The sequence below is a fragment of the Rhinoraja longicauda genome, chromosome 2, assembly GCF_053455715.1.
Source record: "Rhinoraja longicauda isolate Sanriku21f chromosome 2, sRhiLon1.1, whole genome shotgun sequence".
NCBI classification, from domain to species: Eukaryota; Metazoa; Chordata; class Chondrichthyes; order Rajiformes; family Arhynchobatidae; genus Rhinoraja; species Rhinoraja longicauda.
Window position 1 is genome coordinate 70,579,334 of NC_135954.1, and position 19,934 is coordinate 70,599,267.

General features: G+C 39.6%; 1 protein-coding gene across 4 annotated transcripts in view; it reads right to left on the reverse strand.

Moving 5' to 3' along the window:
* Positions 1–19,934, reverse strand: part of LOC144605442 (RNA-binding motif, single-stranded-interacting protein 3) — a 1,037,045-nt gene that overhangs the window by 706,244 nt on the left and 310,867 nt on the right. For all 4 annotated transcript variants that reach the window (XM_078420726.1, XM_078420737.1, XM_078420711.1 and 1 more), the window contains exon 4: positions 8,549–8,725. In XM_078420726.1, coding sequence (XP_078276852.1) covers positions 8,549–8,725 — 177 coding nt within the window. The remainder of the gene's footprint in view (positions 1–8,548; positions 8,726–19,934) is intronic.

The window sequence follows — 19,934 nt, forward strand, 5'->3', positions numbered from 1 at the left end:
ACTTACTAACTGTTCCAATTCACTCATTAACCAAATAATTTGTTGACAGATTATCCCCATTGCAGCCTCCTTCGCATTTCTGACAATGGTTCTTCAACCTGAAACATTAACTCTGTTTCAGTTCCCACAGAAACCGCCTAACCGACTAAATACTAACAGCAATTTTAGTTTTTGTTTCAGTATTTCAGCATCTGCAGTGCTCATAATTTTTACTTATATAGTGGGGATAGAATTTGGCAATGTTTTGGAGGCTATAAACATGAATACTGAAGATGAATTGAGTGACCAAGACCTTGAAACAAAAATACAGTTGCGCATCATGCTGTAACAGTAAAAAAATGAGATGCAAATCTTAACAAACAAGTCTCTTAATTTGTATGTGAGATTAAGATATTACTCGTCAGAATGGTTGTTTAATGAACCAGGCTTGTTTTGGTTACCGTAAGATATCAGGGCCAGCACAATTCAAAACTTGCTAAGTCTGAAATGTTTAATTTTGTGAAAAAAGGTCATATCACACTACTTCCTGCAAACTACAGTCACACTACTTCCTGCACACTACTTCCTCCAAACTACAGTCCTGCTTTGACTGCACTGATTGGAATGTGTTCAGGGAAGCAACCACAAGCCTCGATGAGTACACAGACACTGTGACATCCTATGTCAGCTTTTGCGAGGACAGTTGCATTCCCACGAAGACCCGGATCTGGTTCAACAACAACGAGCCCTGGTTCACAGCAGAACTCAGACAGCTCCGCCAGTCAAGCGATGAGGCCTACAGGAGCGGGGATACAGACCTCTACAGGCAGGCCAAGTACAAGCTGAGAAGAGGAATCAGAGCTGCCAAGGAAAGGTACTCTGAGAAGCTGAGGAGCAAGTTCTCAGCTAATGACGCTTCTTCAGTTTGGAAGGGCTTGCAAGAAATCACCAGGTACAAGAGGAAATCCCCATGCTCCTTGGACAATCGTCAGCTGACTAATGACCTGAACGAGTTTTACTGCAGGTTAGAGAAAAAGAAACATAACCCTGGGACCCCCCACCCCCAATCACCACTTCACACTTACTCAAAGACTACTTTGCAGTTATAAGATTATTAAGGGATTGGACATGTTAGAGGCAAGAAACATGCTCCCAATGTTGGGGGAGTCCAGAACCAGGGGATACAGTTTAAGAATAAGGGGTAGGCCATTTAGAACGGAGATGAGGAAAAACTTTTTCAGTCAGAGAGTTGTGAATCTGTGGAATTCTCTGCCTCAGAAGGCAGTGGAGACCAATTCTCGGAATGCATTCAAGAGAGAGCTAAATAGAGCTCTTAAGGATAGCGGAGTCAGGGGGTATGGGGAGAAGGCAGGAACAGGATACAGATTGAGAATGATCAGCTATGATCACATTGAATGGTGGTGCTGGCTCGAAGGGCCGAATGGCCTACTACTGCACCTATTGTCTTTGTCTATTGACTGACTCCAGTTTGCAAAGACTGGATCCGTCCCCACCCGCTCCTCCCCAAGCAGCAATTCACACCTACTCAGAGACTGGCTGGAGTTTGCAAAGATTGGCCCTTCCCCCCCCGCCCCCCCCACCCCTCTGCAATCACCAATTTGCACATCCTCACAGAATGACTCCAGTTTAACAATAGAAATTGCAGAGGCTATTCAGAAAACAGAAAAGCCGGATATCACCAGGACCGGACAATGATACCCCCTCCACCCTCAAGCTCTGTGCCGAACAACTGGCACCGATCTACACAGACATTTTCAACCAGTTCCTGCAAACCTGCACTGTCTCTGCCTGCTTCAAGGTCTCCACTATTGTCCCTGTACCCAAAAAGACAAGGATCACTGGTCTTAATGACTACAGGCCTGTCGCACTTGCCTCTGTAGTCATGAAGACCTTTGAAAGACTTGTGCTGGCCCAGCTGAAAAACATCACAAACCCCCTGCAGGACCCCCTGCAGTTTGCATATAGGGACAATAGATCGGTGGACGACGCAGTCAATCGAGGCCTGCACTTCATCCTCCAGCACCTAGACTATGCTAGGATTCTGTTTGTGGACTTTAGCTCTGCTTTTAACACCATTGTGCCAGAGCTACTAGACTACAAACTCTCCCGGCTGACTGTGCCTGAACCCCTCTGTCAGTGGATCATCAACTTCCTGACGGACAGGAAGCAGCATGTGAGGCTGGGAAAGCACATCTCGGACCCGCAGACCCTCAGCATAGGAGCACCACAAGGATGCGTACTCTCCCCTCTCCTTTACTCTCTCTACATCAACGACTGCACCTCCACAGACTCCTCTGTCAAGCCCCTCAAGTTTGCGGATGACACTACCCTGATTGAACTGACCCAGGATGGGGAGGAATCTGCCTACTGAGGGGAAGTGACACAGCTGGCGTCCTGGTGCCATCGCAACAACCTGGAGCTCAATGCTCTCAAGACAGTGGAACTAATTGTAGACTTTCGAAGAGATCCCCCTCCCTTCCCCCCACTCACCATCAACAACACCATAGTCACATCTGTGTAGTCATTTAAGTTCCTTGGAACCATCATCTCCAGGGACCTTAAATGGGGGGCCACCATCGACTCCACAGTCAAAAAGTCCCAACAGAGGACGTACTTCCTGCGGCAACTGAAGAAACACAATCTGCCACAGGCAATGATGGTCCAATTCTATACTGCTATCATTGAGTTGGTCCTCACCTTCTCCATCATGGTCTGGTTTGGCACAGCCACCAAACACGTCATCTGGAGGCTGCAACGGATCGTTCGCACAGCTGAGAAGGTTGTTGGCTGCAACCTTCCCCACATTGACGAACTGTACACTGCAAGGGCCAGGAAGCCAGCGGGCAAGATCATCTCTAACCCCTCTCACCCTGGCCACAAACTCTTCAAAGCACATCCCTCTGGAAGGCAACTCTGGACTGTCAAAGCAGCCACAGCCAGACATAAAAACAGCTTTTTTTCCACGAGTGATAGTTCTGCTCAATAACCAAAGTCTGTAGTCTCTTTTTTGCTCTGGTTTATTTTCACCCACATGTTTAGACCGTAATGTTGTATCCTTATAGTTTTGATGTGGTTATGCTTTATTCTTACTTGTTAACTGTATGTTTGTGTTATCATTTGTGAGCGGAGCACAAAGGCACATTCCTTGTATATGCATACTTGGCCAATAAACCTATTCATTCATTCATTCATTCATTCATTTAAACCATGCAGAGATCATGAATTTGATTGACGGTAGAATGCCCTCAGATGTTATCAACAAAGATTTTCAGAAACATTAGACACAAGAGATTTCTAGAAGAATAAAAATACCCCTAACTGCGGATAAAGCGATGGCTTGGATAGATAATTGATATCAAGTTACAAAACAACAAATGGAAAATTCTCCAGTTGGTGGGAGGTGATTAGTGGTTCTCCACCCGGAATTTTCTCCGCCCGGCGGGGGCTTCAATGTCGGGAGCCCCGACTGCCACCGACGTGGCAACTTCAACAGCCTGACTGCGAGAGAAGACGGCAGGGAAGAGAAAAGACATTCTGGCCTTCCATCACAGTGAGGAGGTGACTGGAGGAGACTCACTGTGATGGATGTTTCTTTTGTTTGGTGTTAGTTTATGATTGTATGTGTTATTGCATTTTTATTGATTATTCTTATTGGTCTTTTGTTGAACTGCGGATAATTTTTCATTTCACTACACATTTATGTGTATGTGACAAATAAACGACTATTGACTATCGACCACAGCGATCTGAGTGACTACAGATTTTCACCAATGGTGTTCAAATTAAGATCAATAAATAGAAAGATGTATATTTAAGTTTGTGGATGGCACTGAATCAGGACTCACGGTAAAATCAAGTAGGTGCTGCAGGAAATTAAAAAGAGGCACAGACAGACCCAATGTATGGGCAAAACTAAGAGTTCAATGTTGGGAATGAAAACAAATGCTGCAGATGTTGAAATAAAAACAGAAACTGCTGAAAATAATCAGTTAATTCTCTTACCCTTTGTACAAATGTTGCCTGATCATCTGAGCGTTTTTAAAACTCTGTTATATTGTTAAGGTGGTGAAGTCACCTTCTTTGAATCTTAAGAAGAACAATTCAGAGAATGTTCCTCATGATGATAAACCAACATCTGTGGGAAATCAAAAAGAGATCAGGCCCCTTCTCACCCAAAATTTGTCAGAACTAATGTACAAATGCAAACATTAAACATCAAAGTTTACAAACCTGATTACAATAATAACTGACCCCAATTGAAGTTTAAAAAAACCACAACATGTCGGAGTAACTCAACGGGTCTGGCAGCATCTCTGGAGAACATGGATAGGTGATATTTTGGGTTGGACTTTTCTTCATACTGATATGATAAAAGGATCTGGTATGTGGAAGATTTGGTATGTTGAGATAGGTAAGTTATTTGTGGTGGGTGGGGAATAATTAAGAAGGGAGTAGATCCTTAAAATTGGAGCAAGCCCATTTAGGAGTTCTCCCTAAAAGAATGTATGTTGGATAAAATGAAAATTTAATTACCATGATCAATTACTTTTTGTTAGCTGAACATATCAAGTGGGTGGAGAAAATAGGAATGACGTGCAGATCAGTCAAGATTGAATACAATCACGGAACATGCTCATGGGTCAAAATGGCCCACACCTGCCCAGAGGTTCCAATCTATATAGTAAAACTCTTATTTGTTTGTTCGTTTGTTCCTGAACTACAGCCAAAACGGTACACGATAATGCGACAATTTTAGGCCCACCTTACTCACCGTCGTCCCTTTGGTGCTAATGGAAGAAGTTTCATTGAAATCGGTGTTATATTTTTAAAGTTACTCACATTTTAAAGTTTAAGAAAAACCACGCATGAGCAGTCAGGGCCAGTTGATCTGATACTTACGTAAGATGGCCGCCGGATCCACGCCTATACTTACGTAAGATGGCCACCGGATCCGCACCTATACTTACGTATGATGGCCGCCGGATCTGTGCCTATACTTAGGTAAGATGGCCACCGAATCTGCGCCTATACTTACGTAAGATGGCCACCGGATCCGCACCTATACTTACGTAAGATGGCCACCGGGGAACTACAGCCAAAACAGTAGAGGAGGGGGGAGGGGAGGGAGAGGTGAGTGGGGAGGGGAGGGGGGAGTGGGAGAGGAGAGGGTGCTGCACCAATGCAGGAGTGGTTTGGGCCCAACGGGTCCAATTGGCCTAGTATAACTAAAATAAATCCATGGAGGTCTCATTATGCTCTTTAATCTACATAATGAGCTGAACAGGCGCTTCAGTAATTATTTTGTCAGCATCCTTTTTCAAAACAAGAATACATATACCTTTTGCTGTGCTGTGCGCATAAATTAACATCAATTAGTTGATTATTGAATTTGCTATTAATTATTTGTTTTGATAGATTAAACTAAAAGGAAAATAGTTAGTCATTTGGCACAGGGAAATTTAGACATTTGAGTTTAGTTAGGTTGAAACAGAATTGCAGGAGATTTGCTCTGGGTTTCATATCAATAGTTGTGCCATTGTATCCTGTATGAACATCCAGCTGTGTGTTTACACCGAGTCAGCATCATTCTCTCTGACTAGTCATGAACAACACATTGCACCATTGCAATCAACAATAAATCAGTTTGGATATTTTATGATATTCGTCTTGATGCTTAAGCAAAAATTGTCCCTTGGTATTACTGTTGTTGTCTTTCAAGGCAACAAACAATTGTTAATTGAAAGTTCTTAAATTTAATTAAATGCAGAAGTTGTCCATATCATTTCAAAGATCAAATTACTCTGAATATATCCTCTCACCATCATCGTGTTTACAGGAATCTCACTACTGTTGTTGACTCCTAGTCAGTACTGGCAACAAGGGGCTATGCAAGTGGAGGCTAGGTAGGGACACAGATCTAATAATCATCCAAAAATACATATATGAAAAACAAAACTATGGATATGGACCCACGAGTTCAAGCTGAATTATTAAGGACAAACACAATGCTTCTCCAAAAGATGTAAAATCTAAGTCTTATGCCTGCTCTTGACAATAGCTTCAACAGTGAAGAAATACTAAACTCATCAAAGGAAGTGATTCATTACATTACATGTAATAGACAAGTCTTATACAAGAAAAGATTGATCAATTTCTGCTAAAAATCAATCTTGGTTAAATAACTGACATTCACCAGAATGAGTTACCCTTTGTAAATAATGCTTTCCTGTAAGTTCAATTTGTTTAACAAGTTAACTGATAGATAATGTGCCATTCACTCTAATGAGGAATTCTATGACTTTACTGAATCCAAACGCTTGTGTGTATGTCATGGCCTGGTTATGGATCTTGTTATAGATGTGACATGCAGCATTTTTAAGAACTATTTACATATTTTTTAATTCCATTTGTAGAAAAGGCATAGAATATTTCTGTGAGATTCGTCCCAAAATATTGGAAAGAGAGAGTGTGTAATGAAAGATAAAATTATTACACAGTCAATGGATACAGTATCAGGTATACCTGTTTATATTCAGCAATTATACCCCGCCTTCATTTAGATGAGGTGTTTATTTTTTGCAAAAGTTTTTGTCACAGTCTGAGGACACAATAGCTCAAGACATTATTCTCAACTTGTGCTTTCTACAAAATACTAAAATAGCCAGCATCCTATCACATAAACATTATCAAATCAAAAAAACGCTGCAGATGCTGGTAATCTGAACTCCCAATCCACCAATCAGTGAACTCCCAATCCACCAATCCTCCCAATTCAGCCTGAAATGCTCTCAGTTTCTTTTTTCATATATATTACTTATCATGCTAAGGTGTTTCCAATATTTTTTGGTTTTAATACTGGATATTTAGGACAAAAAAAAATCAAAGAGGAAGGAGGTTAAAGAAGAAGCTTTTCAGAAGTTTCTAGAAGAAAGAATCTAAAAGAAAGGGAGAATTCCAAGACTGAAGGTGCGCTGGTTGCAATCACAATTAATGCAAGCAGTTGGTTACAAATACCATTAAAACCAAAGTAATGTAAGAATTAAAGGAATCCAGCTATCTCATGCTGTTGTAGGGCTGTAAGAGGTTATGGACTTAAGTAAATACAAAGTCATAGAGGAATTTAAATTAGGAACAGGAGTGGGCCACTTATTATCTTGAGCCTGCTGCCCCTTTTAATAAGATGGAATGGAATACTTTATTGTCACATGTGACTAAGCCCAGTGAAATTCTTTGCTTGCACACCCAATATATACAAATCACTGATTAGACTGTAACCTCAACTTTGCACTCCTAACCACTTGAAGTAACCTTTCACCCATTACTTATTACTTAAATGTCACTCTGACCACTCCCACAATAGATTTAAGGTGGACGCAAAATGCTGGAGTAACTCAGTGGATCAAGCAGCATCTCGGGAGAGATGGAATGGGTGACGTTTCGGGTCGAGACCCTTCTTCAGACTGGTGTTTCGACCCGAAACGTCTCTCATTCTTTCTCTCCTGAGATGTTGCTTGACCCGCTGAGTTACTCCAGCATTTTGTGTCCACCTTCGATTTAAATCAGCATCCGCAGCTTTTTTTTTTCCCCACAATAGATTTTCCAGATCGCCTATAATTTTTCAAATAATTAAAAAAATTTGTGCAATGTTTTCACAACAGTAATAAAACAACGGGTTAAATTCACAAGATTGTGTGCAGAGTACTTAACATTGACAGCAAGTTCCCTGGAAGCAAAAGATAATCAGGAGTTCAATCTCCCCAATTTCATTTACACTTCTTTCCCAAAGGTTCCATAATGACAAGTGTCCTCACATATGATGATCCTCGTTTCAATGGATCTCCTTTGTAAGTTGATCCATTTCATTACAGAGAATATGGAAAATGTTAAAACACATACTCAGAAGCATTTCCTTCTGCACACCATTGGGGTTACCATGCTCTGAATTAAATATATATTTCAATTATATGTTTACTTTTGCTTGTAACCATTTATGATTTAGTAAGTTATCAATTTTCTTTATTAAATGCAAAAAAGTCTGTTCTACCATTATAAATTTAGAAGTGTCTTCATATAAACAAATACAAACTGATCCCTAGATTTCTTCAGAATACATTGCGATTATTGTGATTCCAATGCATCACAGGCACTTAAAACAAGTACATAGTGGAAAGCAATGCTTCAGAAAACTATTTTGATGTAAGGTTGATCAGTGGCATGGAATTCCTCAATAAACAACAGCACACACAAAGGACAGGAGTAACATCGGGTGGCAGGCTTCTGCTCTATTGCCTTTTACCTGATCGTTCAAGAATAAATCTGGCCAAAATCATCTCCTGCCAAAATGATTTTCTGCTAAATTGCTCAACTGCAGCATACTTCAACTCAAAAAGGAAATATCCATTATTATCCAAAGCTTTCTGATTCTAGTCATTGCCAACATAGAATGGTCAATTTATTACTTTACTGCATTTCCAATGGCTGTATTTTAATCATAGCATGAAAGCAATTAATTAATGTTAATGAGATATTGCCCAGTTGGCGTACTTACGGCAGGATGCCCAGGACAGTAGCTGTAATTGGCATGGGACTGAAAGTGAACGTTAGCCCTGGGGTAAGCGTAACTGTTCCATGCAGACTGGTTGTTGCTCCACTGTGGGGTAAAGCCAGGGCTCATGGTGACCCTCGCCTTACTGTTCTGGTATGTTCTCACTGCAGGGCCTGGCTGCTAGGGTAAATAAAATTATAGTGGTAAATAACAAATGGCTCAGCAGGTATACTTATTATTAACTACTCTGTGTGTTAAATCTTCCATAATCAGAATTAAGAGATAATAACTTTAACTCCAGAATATTTTTTGTAAGTTAATATTTCTTAGCATTTTCATTTGTAATCATTCATTGAAAGCAACTTTTACAAAATACAGCAAACCCTCGTTATCACGGACCATTCGGGAGGAATGGTGTCCGTTATTGCCTATTGTTCATTATAACCAAGTAAGGGATTACCAAGTAATAGAGTGAGAAAATAACTGCAGATGCTGGTACACATTGAAGGTATTTATTTCACAAAATGTTGGAGTAACTCAGCAGGTCAGGCAGCATCTCAGGAGAGAAGGAATGGGTGACGTTTCGGGTCGAGACCCTTCTTCAGACTAATGTCAGGGGGGCGGAACAAAGCAAGGATATAGGTGGAGAGAGGAAGATAGAGGGAGAACTGGGAAGGGGGAGGGGAAGAGAGGAACAGAGGAACTATCCAAGTAATAGTCTCATTAATAAGTAGTCGCAACAAAGAACTGCAGATGCTTGTTAATACCCAAAAAGACACAAAGTACTGGAGTAACTCAACTCCAGGCAGGTCAGGCAGCATTTCTGGAGAACATGGATAGGTAATATTTTGGGTTGGGATCCTTCTTCAGACACTTGGCCTGGAACTGGGCCTGGAATCCAGGTGTGTTGAGGTGAGGATTGGCAGAGTCATCGGTCGCAGCCTGCAGGCGGCCAGAGTGCTGGTAAAGGTTGGTGGTGGCAGCAAGTGTGGCCGGGAAGCAGCCAGGAGGTCATGTGGGCTGGCAGTGGTGGCAGTGACCGGGCCTGGAAGTGACCGGGGGTACGATGCGGGCCGGGGATAGTGTCGGCAGCCTTGCTTGGAAGCGGCTGGGAAGGTAGTGCTGGCCAAGGGTGGCGTTGGCACCCCAGCTTGACGGTGCAGGTCGGCAGGTCCATCCACTATAAGAGAGATCCATTATAATATCCATAATACCGAGGGTTTACTGTAATGCTCAATATTTTCATCGTAAAAATGCAGGAAAAGGGACCATTTATACCAAATTAGAGATAAACATAATAATAACAGGCAGCTTATTATACCTATGTTCTAATATTCTTAGTCATAAGGACATACATATAACTGCAGTCCCCCCCTGTGCCCATCCTTTTCAATCTAAACAATACTGCAGCGTGAGGTTGAACTTTCAATTCTATGTTTTATTGTAGTAAAAGCATGACCAGTACTTTCCACAAACTTAAATATCTATGAGCCGAAGTTATATGCAACAACTATCAGAAAATGTAACCAGTCAATGAATACGATTTTCAAAGAAGCGATCTTGCCTAATTTCTCATCTGACAAAGTTGAAATTTACCACAATTCAATTTTACTAAGCTGCACAATCCTAATTGATGACTTGAATCAAGAGCTCACCTAAATGCCAGATGGTAGCACATCATGTCGTACTGCTACTGTACGCCTCACATAAAAAGTGCACTTTATAGAATTTCTGATAGGAAGATCAAGCATCAAAACCAGGGAGAGAACACTTTCGGGGAAGAGGTGGTGACAAGAGAGAGTGGGAAAGAGGGAGATGACAGATCATTGATTTGAGATCGGTCCAAAAGAGAGAGACAGAAAAAATGTAGCCAGTGAAACATAGAAAATAGGTGCAGGAGTAGGCCATTCGGCCCTTCGAGCCAGCACCGCCATTCAATACGATCATGGCTGATCATCCAAAATCAGTACCCCATTCCTGCTTTTTCCCCATATCCCTTGATTCCTTTAGCACTAAGAGCTAAATCTAGGGGGATTAGAGCCAATAATTTAAGGTGCATTCACAGTAACCAGGGAGGCAGCTGATGGTGATCACCGAGATAAAACTAGCTCAGTTAGGGTGGGGTAAAACCACAATTAGGTACACAAAAACATTTTTCATTAAATTAACTGTAAGTTGTCAAATACAGGCATGAGGAAGGATGAGAATCCATAAACCTATCTTCATCGACGGGACGGTGGTGGAGAGAGTCACAAGCAAAGGTACTAGAGGAGCAAGATAGACCACTGGACCCTAAAAACCATAGTATGTCATGGCGCCATTTTAGTATGCAGAAACTTGCAGAAACATTTAAAAAGAAAAATAACAAAAATCTGTGAATTGATAGATGAGATATATTCTGCATTTTTATGGTATCATCATACATACTGTTCCACCAAAACACTGATTACACTGCGAGAGGCATAGCGAATGGCGGGTTTTGCCTATTAAAATGGCGGACGTTAAACTCCTTTGCATACTACACTTCAATATATGCGATTTCAATGGTGGTCCATCTTGTTCCTCTAGTATCTTTGGTCAAAAGCTTCAAATTCCTGAAATGCATATCTCTGAACATCTGTCCTGGACCCAGCACATTGATGCAATCACAAAAATAGCCTCTCAATGCTTCTACGTTTGGAGAAGATTGAGGAGATTCGGTATGTCAATGAATGCTCTCTTGAACCTCGCTCGACAGGTGTACAAAGAGTGCATACTGACTAGTTGCATCACAGCCTGGTTCAGAAGCTCAAACCCCCAGGAATGAAGAGGATTACAAAAAGTGTTAAACACTACCCATCCATCATGAGTATTGACCTCCCCACCACTGAAGAGATCTACAAGAGTCGATGCCTCAAAGAGGCAGCCATCATCCTCAGAGACCCACACCTCCCTGGCCACCTCTCATTTCACTTCTGCCATGGGGAAGAAGATATAGGAGCCTGAAAACTGTAACGTCCAGGTTCAGAAGCAACCTCTTCCCTACAACTATCAGGCTATTAAACACCATATTCTTCAAATAAGCTCCGAACTACATAGACGGGTTTTATTTGTTTATTGAACTCAACTTTCTTTTGTTGTTTATTTGGGGTTTTACAGAGTACTATGTTTACATATCTGTTCTGCTGCTGCAAGTAAGAATTTCATTGTGTCATTTCAGGGTGACAATAGAACACTCTTGACTCTATCTTGACTCTTGATCATATGTAGGGTGCAGCATTCTGGATGCCTCATGACTTGAAAAGAATTATGCATGTGTTGTGGCTGCAGAGAGGTCAGGAAATGGGAACAAGTGTGACACTGAAGAAGTGAAAGTGAATGCTTTGGGTGAAAATGGGGGCTAATGATGCAAAGTAGAATACAGTTCATTGAAAAGAGGTTGCAGGGCAAGTTAAACTCAATAGAATACAAAGAATCCACAAATATTCAATGGAGCGACAATGATGAATCAAGAACAGAAGTATTGTCACTGTTTGTGAGAACTAAAGAGAATTGATTTTTTTATTTAATTGGAAGTTGGGGAGGTTGAGGACAATAAGCCCAATTGTAAAATGACAAGTATCTAAATATTTTTTTGTATTGTAATATATGTATAATTTATTTTATTTTAAAGAAATTAACACCTTTAGTGTAGCTTTGTTACAGAAATTATCATATTTAGATGCCTCTGAATACCAAATTGTTCTCATAAAAAACATTCTAGACTTGACAGGAAACAAAGCTCCGCCCCCTCAGCTATACACCTTGTCAAAGACTGAGTGTGTTTTGGGGCAGACCTCAGCATTACAGCACCTTGTCAGGAAGGTCTTTCCATGTCTCTCAAGGGAGAATAAGAAATAATTTCTCTCTCTGCATCTCCTCAGGTGAGTGTTGGCCTTATTCGGCATGCCACAGGATGGAAACAGGCCTTTCAGCCCAACTTTATGTCAGCAGTCTAAATCCAGTTCAACTTGGCTCAAGGTCAAATGCTGAATTAAATATACGTTAGAATCACAACTCCCCTTGATAATTTCACTATCTAAGGTTAGAACTTTCAGTCATTGCAACGTAGTCAGTTGATCACCACAAAGAAAAGAAAATAGACATAAACAGGTTAAATCCCAAGGTGATAGAGTAAAATTCAGAAATATAAAAACCTCATGTATCAATCTTCAATTTTAAAGCCCCAGACGCAACAAATTTATGTCTGCGGAAAAGGTGAATATCCAAAAAACGCAAAACCTTAAAGTTCTCCCAGCTTTACACAGTTCTGCTGTTCTGTTCACAACGAACAGCATTAAGTCACAAGTGGATGGCCAATTTCCTATGTATGTTTAATTTTATGTACTGTCAATTATTAAGGCAGAATCCAGGCAGTTGTATAACTACCTTAAGGAAAGGTAATCTCAAGAAAGGAGAAAATAACTGAATGCTTTAGCAGTAGTTTTCTGCCTGAAGATAAATATGAAGTCAATTGTGGTAACCAGCCAAATCCTGAAAAAATTCAACTTATATAAAAACAAGAAAATTTTGTCAACTCACAAATTACAAAATACATTCACTGCAACTGTTCTAGTGTCCTGAAAATTAAATTAGACACTTCTGCTAAATTATGCATTATGACCTGCGTTTAACTTCTAAACTGTGAACTTTTAAATTGACATAATCAGATTATGCATAAATATATTCAGTAGAAAGTAAAATAAAACTGGTTCTGTTTCACACTGTGTTCAAAACTGACATCTGATGACAGTGTATGAATTAACAATAAGATAATTGAACAATTCACGTAAAGGTCTTTTAACTTTCAATTGCTTCTGGAAAGTGGAGGATGAGTCAATTCACAAGAATTCCCTGATAAATGTCCACAAAAATAATGGAGTAAGTGTAACATTATGTTGATTTCCAGTACAAGAGATTGAACACAGTCATACAGATATAATCATTTTTTTGTTCCTCTAAAATTCCTCTATTCTACAATAAAAGTGCACCTTGTGGGAATTATTTAATCCTTAAATTGTCGCTTCCTGAAACTGGCAACGAAAGTAGATAGAATGGTCAAGAAATGGTCAAGAATAGAATAGAATAGAATGATCAAGAATGGTCAAGAAAGCATACTCATCAGTGGGGGCATTGAATATAAGAGTCAGGAAGTCATATTGCAGCTATTTCAGACTTTGGTCAGGCCGCATTTGGAGTATTGTGTGCAGTTTTCTCACCCCATTACAGGAAGGATAAAGAAGCTTTGGAGAGGGTGCAGGAGAGGTTCACCAAGATGTTGCTTGGATTAAAGAGTGTCAATGATAAGTGTCAACTTGATTTGTTTTGCCTGGAGCGTTGGAGGCAGAGGAGCAACCAAATAAAAGTATATCATATTATGAGAGGCAAAGGTAGGGTAGACAGACAGAACCTCATTCGCAGGGTGGAAATGTTAAAGACTAGAGGGAATAGCATTAAGGTCAGAGAGAGAAAGTTTTAAGGAGACATGCAGAACAGAGAATGGTGAGGATTTGAAATGCGCTATCAGAGGTGGTGGTGGAAGCACATGCGATAATGGCATTTAAGAAGCTTTCAACAAAGTACATGAATATGCAGAGATGGAGGGATATGGATCAGATTCAGGCAGAACAGATTTGTATAACCTGCCATTATGATCAGCACAGATATTGTGGGCCAAAGGGCCTGTCACTGTGTTCTGCCATTTTATGTTCTATGTCCTCTATTATAAATTAACGTAAACTAAAATGATTTTTTTTTAAAACACTTTTGTGAAATTGTGATATTTGGACAAAGACACACACATTTGAAACATTGATGTTTGAACTAAATGAATTAACTTGAATATCTACTTACTATTCTCATTTCTGCATTGGGACTCCTGTACTAGTCCCACATTGTCTGAAACTTGTGCAGGTTCAGAGGACAGAATTCTCCTTAAACCTCTTATGATGAAAGAATGAATGCCAATTCAATTATTAATTGATGGCACTCAGAATATGAGAACTGATTACAGAGAGGGGGCCATGATCAACATTCTTGGCATTTCTTCCTCACTTTTAAATTAAAGAATTATTATGATCCATTTAAGGTGTCATTTTCAAATTATGGAAGTCCTATTTGAAGTATTTTTTAACTGCAAACTGTAACACTATTGATTAAAGCTCAATGCAGATCTGACTCAGGCAGAATTATGAATGCGAGCAAACTATCTATTTTGGATGGTATAGGGACAAATCAAAATCATTCCAGACCTACTCATCAGCTAGAGTACAGTCCCGACTTCCTATTAACCTCGTTGGAGACATTTGAATTATCTTTAATCGGACTTTATCTTGCACTAAATGTTGCAATCATTGTCCTTTATTTCTGAATTGTGGACGGCTTGATTGTAATTACGTATAGTCTTTAGTTTGACTGGATAGCACATAAACAGAAGCTTTTCACTGTACCTCCACATCTGACAATAATAAACTAAATTAAACTAAACTTTCAGGAATCTGCATGAAGAATTCATTGACTATACTGTGGTTACACAGGGAACTACAGTTGCTAGAATCTTGATTAAAAAAGTAAGTGCTGGAGGAACTCAGCGGGTCTGGCAGCATTTGTGGAGGGAATTGACAGGCATCGTTTCAGGTCTGGTCCCTTCTTCAGATATTGTGGTTTTGAATTCCTATTCCAGATTTGATTAACATGGCCTGTGATGCACCTTGCTGAGCCAAATTGCATTTCCTGTTTTAGATGCTCCTCTGTGACTAAGCCTTTGGTTGCCTGTTTTAGTACTTTATTACACCTGGCAGCAGCTTATGATGTTAAAGATACAATATAAAATGACAGAGGTTGTTTTTATCAAAGGTGTCTTGAAAATAAGCAGCTATAAAGCCAGTTCTTGATGGGGCGGCACAGTGGTGCAGTGGTAGAGTTGCTGCCTTATGGCACCAGTGACCTGGATTTGATCCTGATGATGGGTGCTATCTGTACAGAGTTTGTACGTTCTCCCTGTGTCCACGTGCGCTTTCTCCAGGTGCTCCAGTTTGCTCCCACACTCCCAAGATGTACAGGTTTGTAGATTAATTGGCTTTGGTAAAATTGTAAATTGTCCCTCGTGTGTAGGATAGTGCTAGTGTACTGGGTGATTGCTGGTCGGTGCAGACCCAGTGGGCTGAAGGGCCTGTTTATGTTCAGAATCTCTAAAGTCTAAAATCTAAATTCTAAAGCCAAACAATGCTCTTTCACTTTTTAAGATTGTTTACACAGACCAATGAAACACTTTCATACAACAGCCTGAGGATTATGCATTCTAAATTACTTTAACTGCTAAGAGCCCACAGTTAACAGAGAGGAGACCTGAAAGTTTCACAAGGAATGAGGGCAAATATTTTTTAATAATTTTAAAATGTTAGAGGAGCACAAGTTTTCTGCTGACAATTCTACAGTATTGCTAGTTCAGGAAATTCCATGTCATTTTGTCCAGAAGAGATTTAATTTTGCTTAAGATGCAGATTTATAAATCCATCAAAATTTTAAAAGATTCTCAAGTATGAAAATATTCTCTGCTCAAGCATTAGGATATCAATCCACATTCTGACTTTATATTGGCATTATTCTTGGTTTTTGCTAATAAACATGTAATATGTAAAAATGCATAACCTGTATATGTTTAGTGTAATTTCAAGGACATTTGCAAATTTACATTAATACTGTAGCTAGCAGCCAAAATCCAATAAGAGTGAAATTAATTTTGTTCTTTCTTAAACTTGTTTACGTGTTTCAAATTAACACAATACACAATGTTCAGGTGACTCAAATTGACTGGTTGAAGACCAGTACAGTAGAGTACAGTAGGTAAGCAATGTTTATAATTTAATCTACAGTATGATCTGGCATACCAGATCTTTTACTACTGAAGGAAGAAATGTTTCCGGGAATCAATTCTGAAGAGAAATCTGATGACTCAAGGCACAGTATGTAATTCCTATTGGGACAACCCTGGCCATTTTCAATGGTTGTATTCCATAGCTCATTTTCTGATAACTTGGAGTACATTTTTACTTTTGAGCCAATAATAACTCCTCATAAATAAATGGCTACTTATACTTTCATGGACATTAATAGGGTTTGATTATATCCCTGGAATCTGCCTAGAAATTTATCGTCAATTGCTTTCTCCAAAAATGCATTTAGAGTAGTGTTGAATGGCACAATTTTTTTTAACAGAACACAACAAAACTAAAAAGCAGTGTATTCTATACAGTATCTACATCTTACACATCCAAAACAAAACTATTTCACAATGTGCTCATGAAAAACTGCTCAGTAGTATTTAGTGTCATGATCCTAATTCATTGCATGTATAGAAATAAAGAAAATAAAGAAATAAAGAAATCTTAATTATTACTTCTGGAAGTACAAGCCAGAGAGCTAACAGCTCAGAATTCCCTAAAACCTTGCACTAAAACTTTCTGTCCCTTACAAATAACACAAGTATCAGTGGCAGTGAAAACATGATAAATATGAAACATTTACACATTGTATTTAAATGGAAGTGTTGAATTGAAGTCGAAAGAGTTTCAAGTGAACCATAAACAAGCGCATCGATTGAGTGTTTCTGTCCTGTGAATTTCACCTAATTCAATCCGATTAATGAACTGATTTACAATAAATACACAAACAGTATTTCCCTGATAAAATCTTCACAAAAAAAATTACGACTTTTCTGTAGACCATAGTTTTACACATGGCATAACCTGCGGGATGTTATGTTTGCTACTTGTAAACCTGCCAGCCATTCAGATCTGAAAGCCATGTGGAGTCACATAAGGTGCAAAGCGTGAACCTCAGGTTTCAAAGCCAAACCACAAATATTAATTATAATTTGACTTTTCATGAAATCTTCTGGAAATATCTGCAGCTCAGCCAGTGCAAATAATGTAGGAATTGACATGATGCCAATAGTTGCTGTGAACTCTCATGAAATTAAATATACATTGTGCTTAAGTTGATTATCTCAGAGATGTTTATTACTTTTAGAAAATATTCAAGGTAATTTGATCTGAAGTATCATTACTCTTAGAGAGGTGTCATTTTTAATCTGGTAAGAGCAATATTCAAATTCATATTGCAATCCACATATTTCCATTGGACAATATTAACAAATACCACTTTTACGATGTGGCTGTTGCTGCAGTACATGCAAAAAAAAAGTGCATGAAAATCACATATAAAATTCCATTCAAACTGGCACATCACAATCACACAATCACAATCACAATAAAACTTTATTAGCCAAGTATGTTTTGCAACAGACGAAGAACTTCATTTGCCATAGAGTCATAACAATAAAGTAAACCTAGCAATTATAGACCTGTTAGTTTGACGTCTGTGGTGGGAAAATTAATGGAAAAGATACTTAGGGACAATATATATAATTATTTGGATAATCAAGGCCTGATTAGAAACAGTCAACATGGATTTGTGCCTGGAAGGTCATGTTTGACTAATCTTCTTGAATTTTTTGAAGAGGTTACCAGGGAAATTGATAAGGGCAAGGCTGTGGATGTTGTCTATATGGACTTCAGTAAGGCATTTGACAAGGTTCCACATGGAAGGTTGATTAAGAAGGTTAAATCGTTGGGTATTAATAGTGAGGTTGCAAGATGGATTCAACAATGGCTGAATGGGAGATATCAGAGGGTAATGGTTGACAATTGTATGTCACGTTGGAGGCCAGTGTCTAGTGGAGTACCCCAAGGATCTGTGTTGGGTCCACTGTTGTTTGTCATTTACATTAATGATCTGGATGATGGTGTGGCAAATTGGATTAGTAAATATGCAGATGATACTAAGATAGGTGGTGTAGTTAATAATGAAGTAGAGTTTCAAAGTCTACAGAGAGACTTGGGCTTTTTGGAAGGATGGGCTGAAAGATGGCAGATGGAGTTTAATGCTGATAAGTGTGAGGTGCTGCATTTTGGTAGGACAAATCAAAATAGGACGTACAGGGTAAATGGTAGGGAATTGAGGAATGCAGTGGAACAGAGGGATCTGGGAATAACTGTGCATTGTTCCCTGAAGGTGGAATCTCATGTGGATAGGGTGGTGAAGAAGGCGTTTGGTATGCTTGCCTTTATAAATCAGAGCATCGAATATAGAAGTTGGGATGTAATGTTAAAATTGTACAGGGCATTGGTGAGGCCGAATCTGGAGTATGGTGTGCAGTTCTGGTCGCCAAATTATAGGAAGGATGTCGACAAAATGGAGAGGGTACAGAGGAGATTTACTAGAATGTTGCCAGGGTTTCAGCACTTAAGCTACAGAGAGAGGTTGAATAGGTTGGGTCTTTATTCTTTGGAGCGTAGAAGGTTGAGGGGGGACTTGTTAGAGGTTTTTAAAATTTTGAGAGGGATGGACAGAGTTGACGTGGGTAGGCTTTTCCCTTTGAGAGTGGGGAAGATTCCAACAAGGGGACATAGCTTCAGAATTGAGGGACAAAAGTTTAGGGGTAACATGAGGGGTAACTTCTTTACTCAGAGGGTGGTGGCTGTATGGAATGGGCTTCCGGTGGAAGTGGTGGAGGCAGGCTCGATTTTATTATTTAAGAGTAAATTGGATAGGTATATGGATAAGAGGGGATTAGAGGGTTATGGTCTGAGAGCAGGTAGATGAGACTAGGTCAGAGAGAGTGGTCGGCGTGGACTGGTAGGGCCGAACGGGCCTGTTTCCGTGCTGTAGTTGTTATATGGTTATATGGTTATAATAAAAAGCAACAAGACACACAAAATACATTTTAACATGAACATCCACCACAGTGACTCCTCCACATTCCTCACTGTGATAGAAGGTGAAAAAAAGTTCAATCTCTCCCTTCTTTGTCCTCCAGCGGTCGGGGGCTCTAACCTTCCGTTGACGGGATGATCTTATGGAGCACATGGAGCACATAAACCACATGGCCATCATCTTTTGACTGCAAATTTACCGCTAAACCAGCATTGCTTGTGTTTTGCACACAGCAGAAACATATCAGTAAAATTAGAATATTTTGGAAATACTCAACAGAGTAAAATGGGACAGAGATTCAGGTCAATAAGTCTTCGTCACAAGTTTTGAATAATGGGCATTGAACTGAAATGTTATCTTCTTCTTCAAAAATGCTGAGAAGTTATAACACTTACAGTTTTTATATTAGATTTTCAACATCTGCAGATTTTGGGTTTTCAAATAAAATGTAAGTATTTATATTATTTTACATTTTTTCCAAGTACTTTTTGTACAAGCACAATGTTTCAGAATCTTTCAAAGAAATTCTGCAGCTAAATTCAGAAATTCCTGAGGTAAACCCTGAGATAAACCCATTTTTCTAGGTTTCCTCACA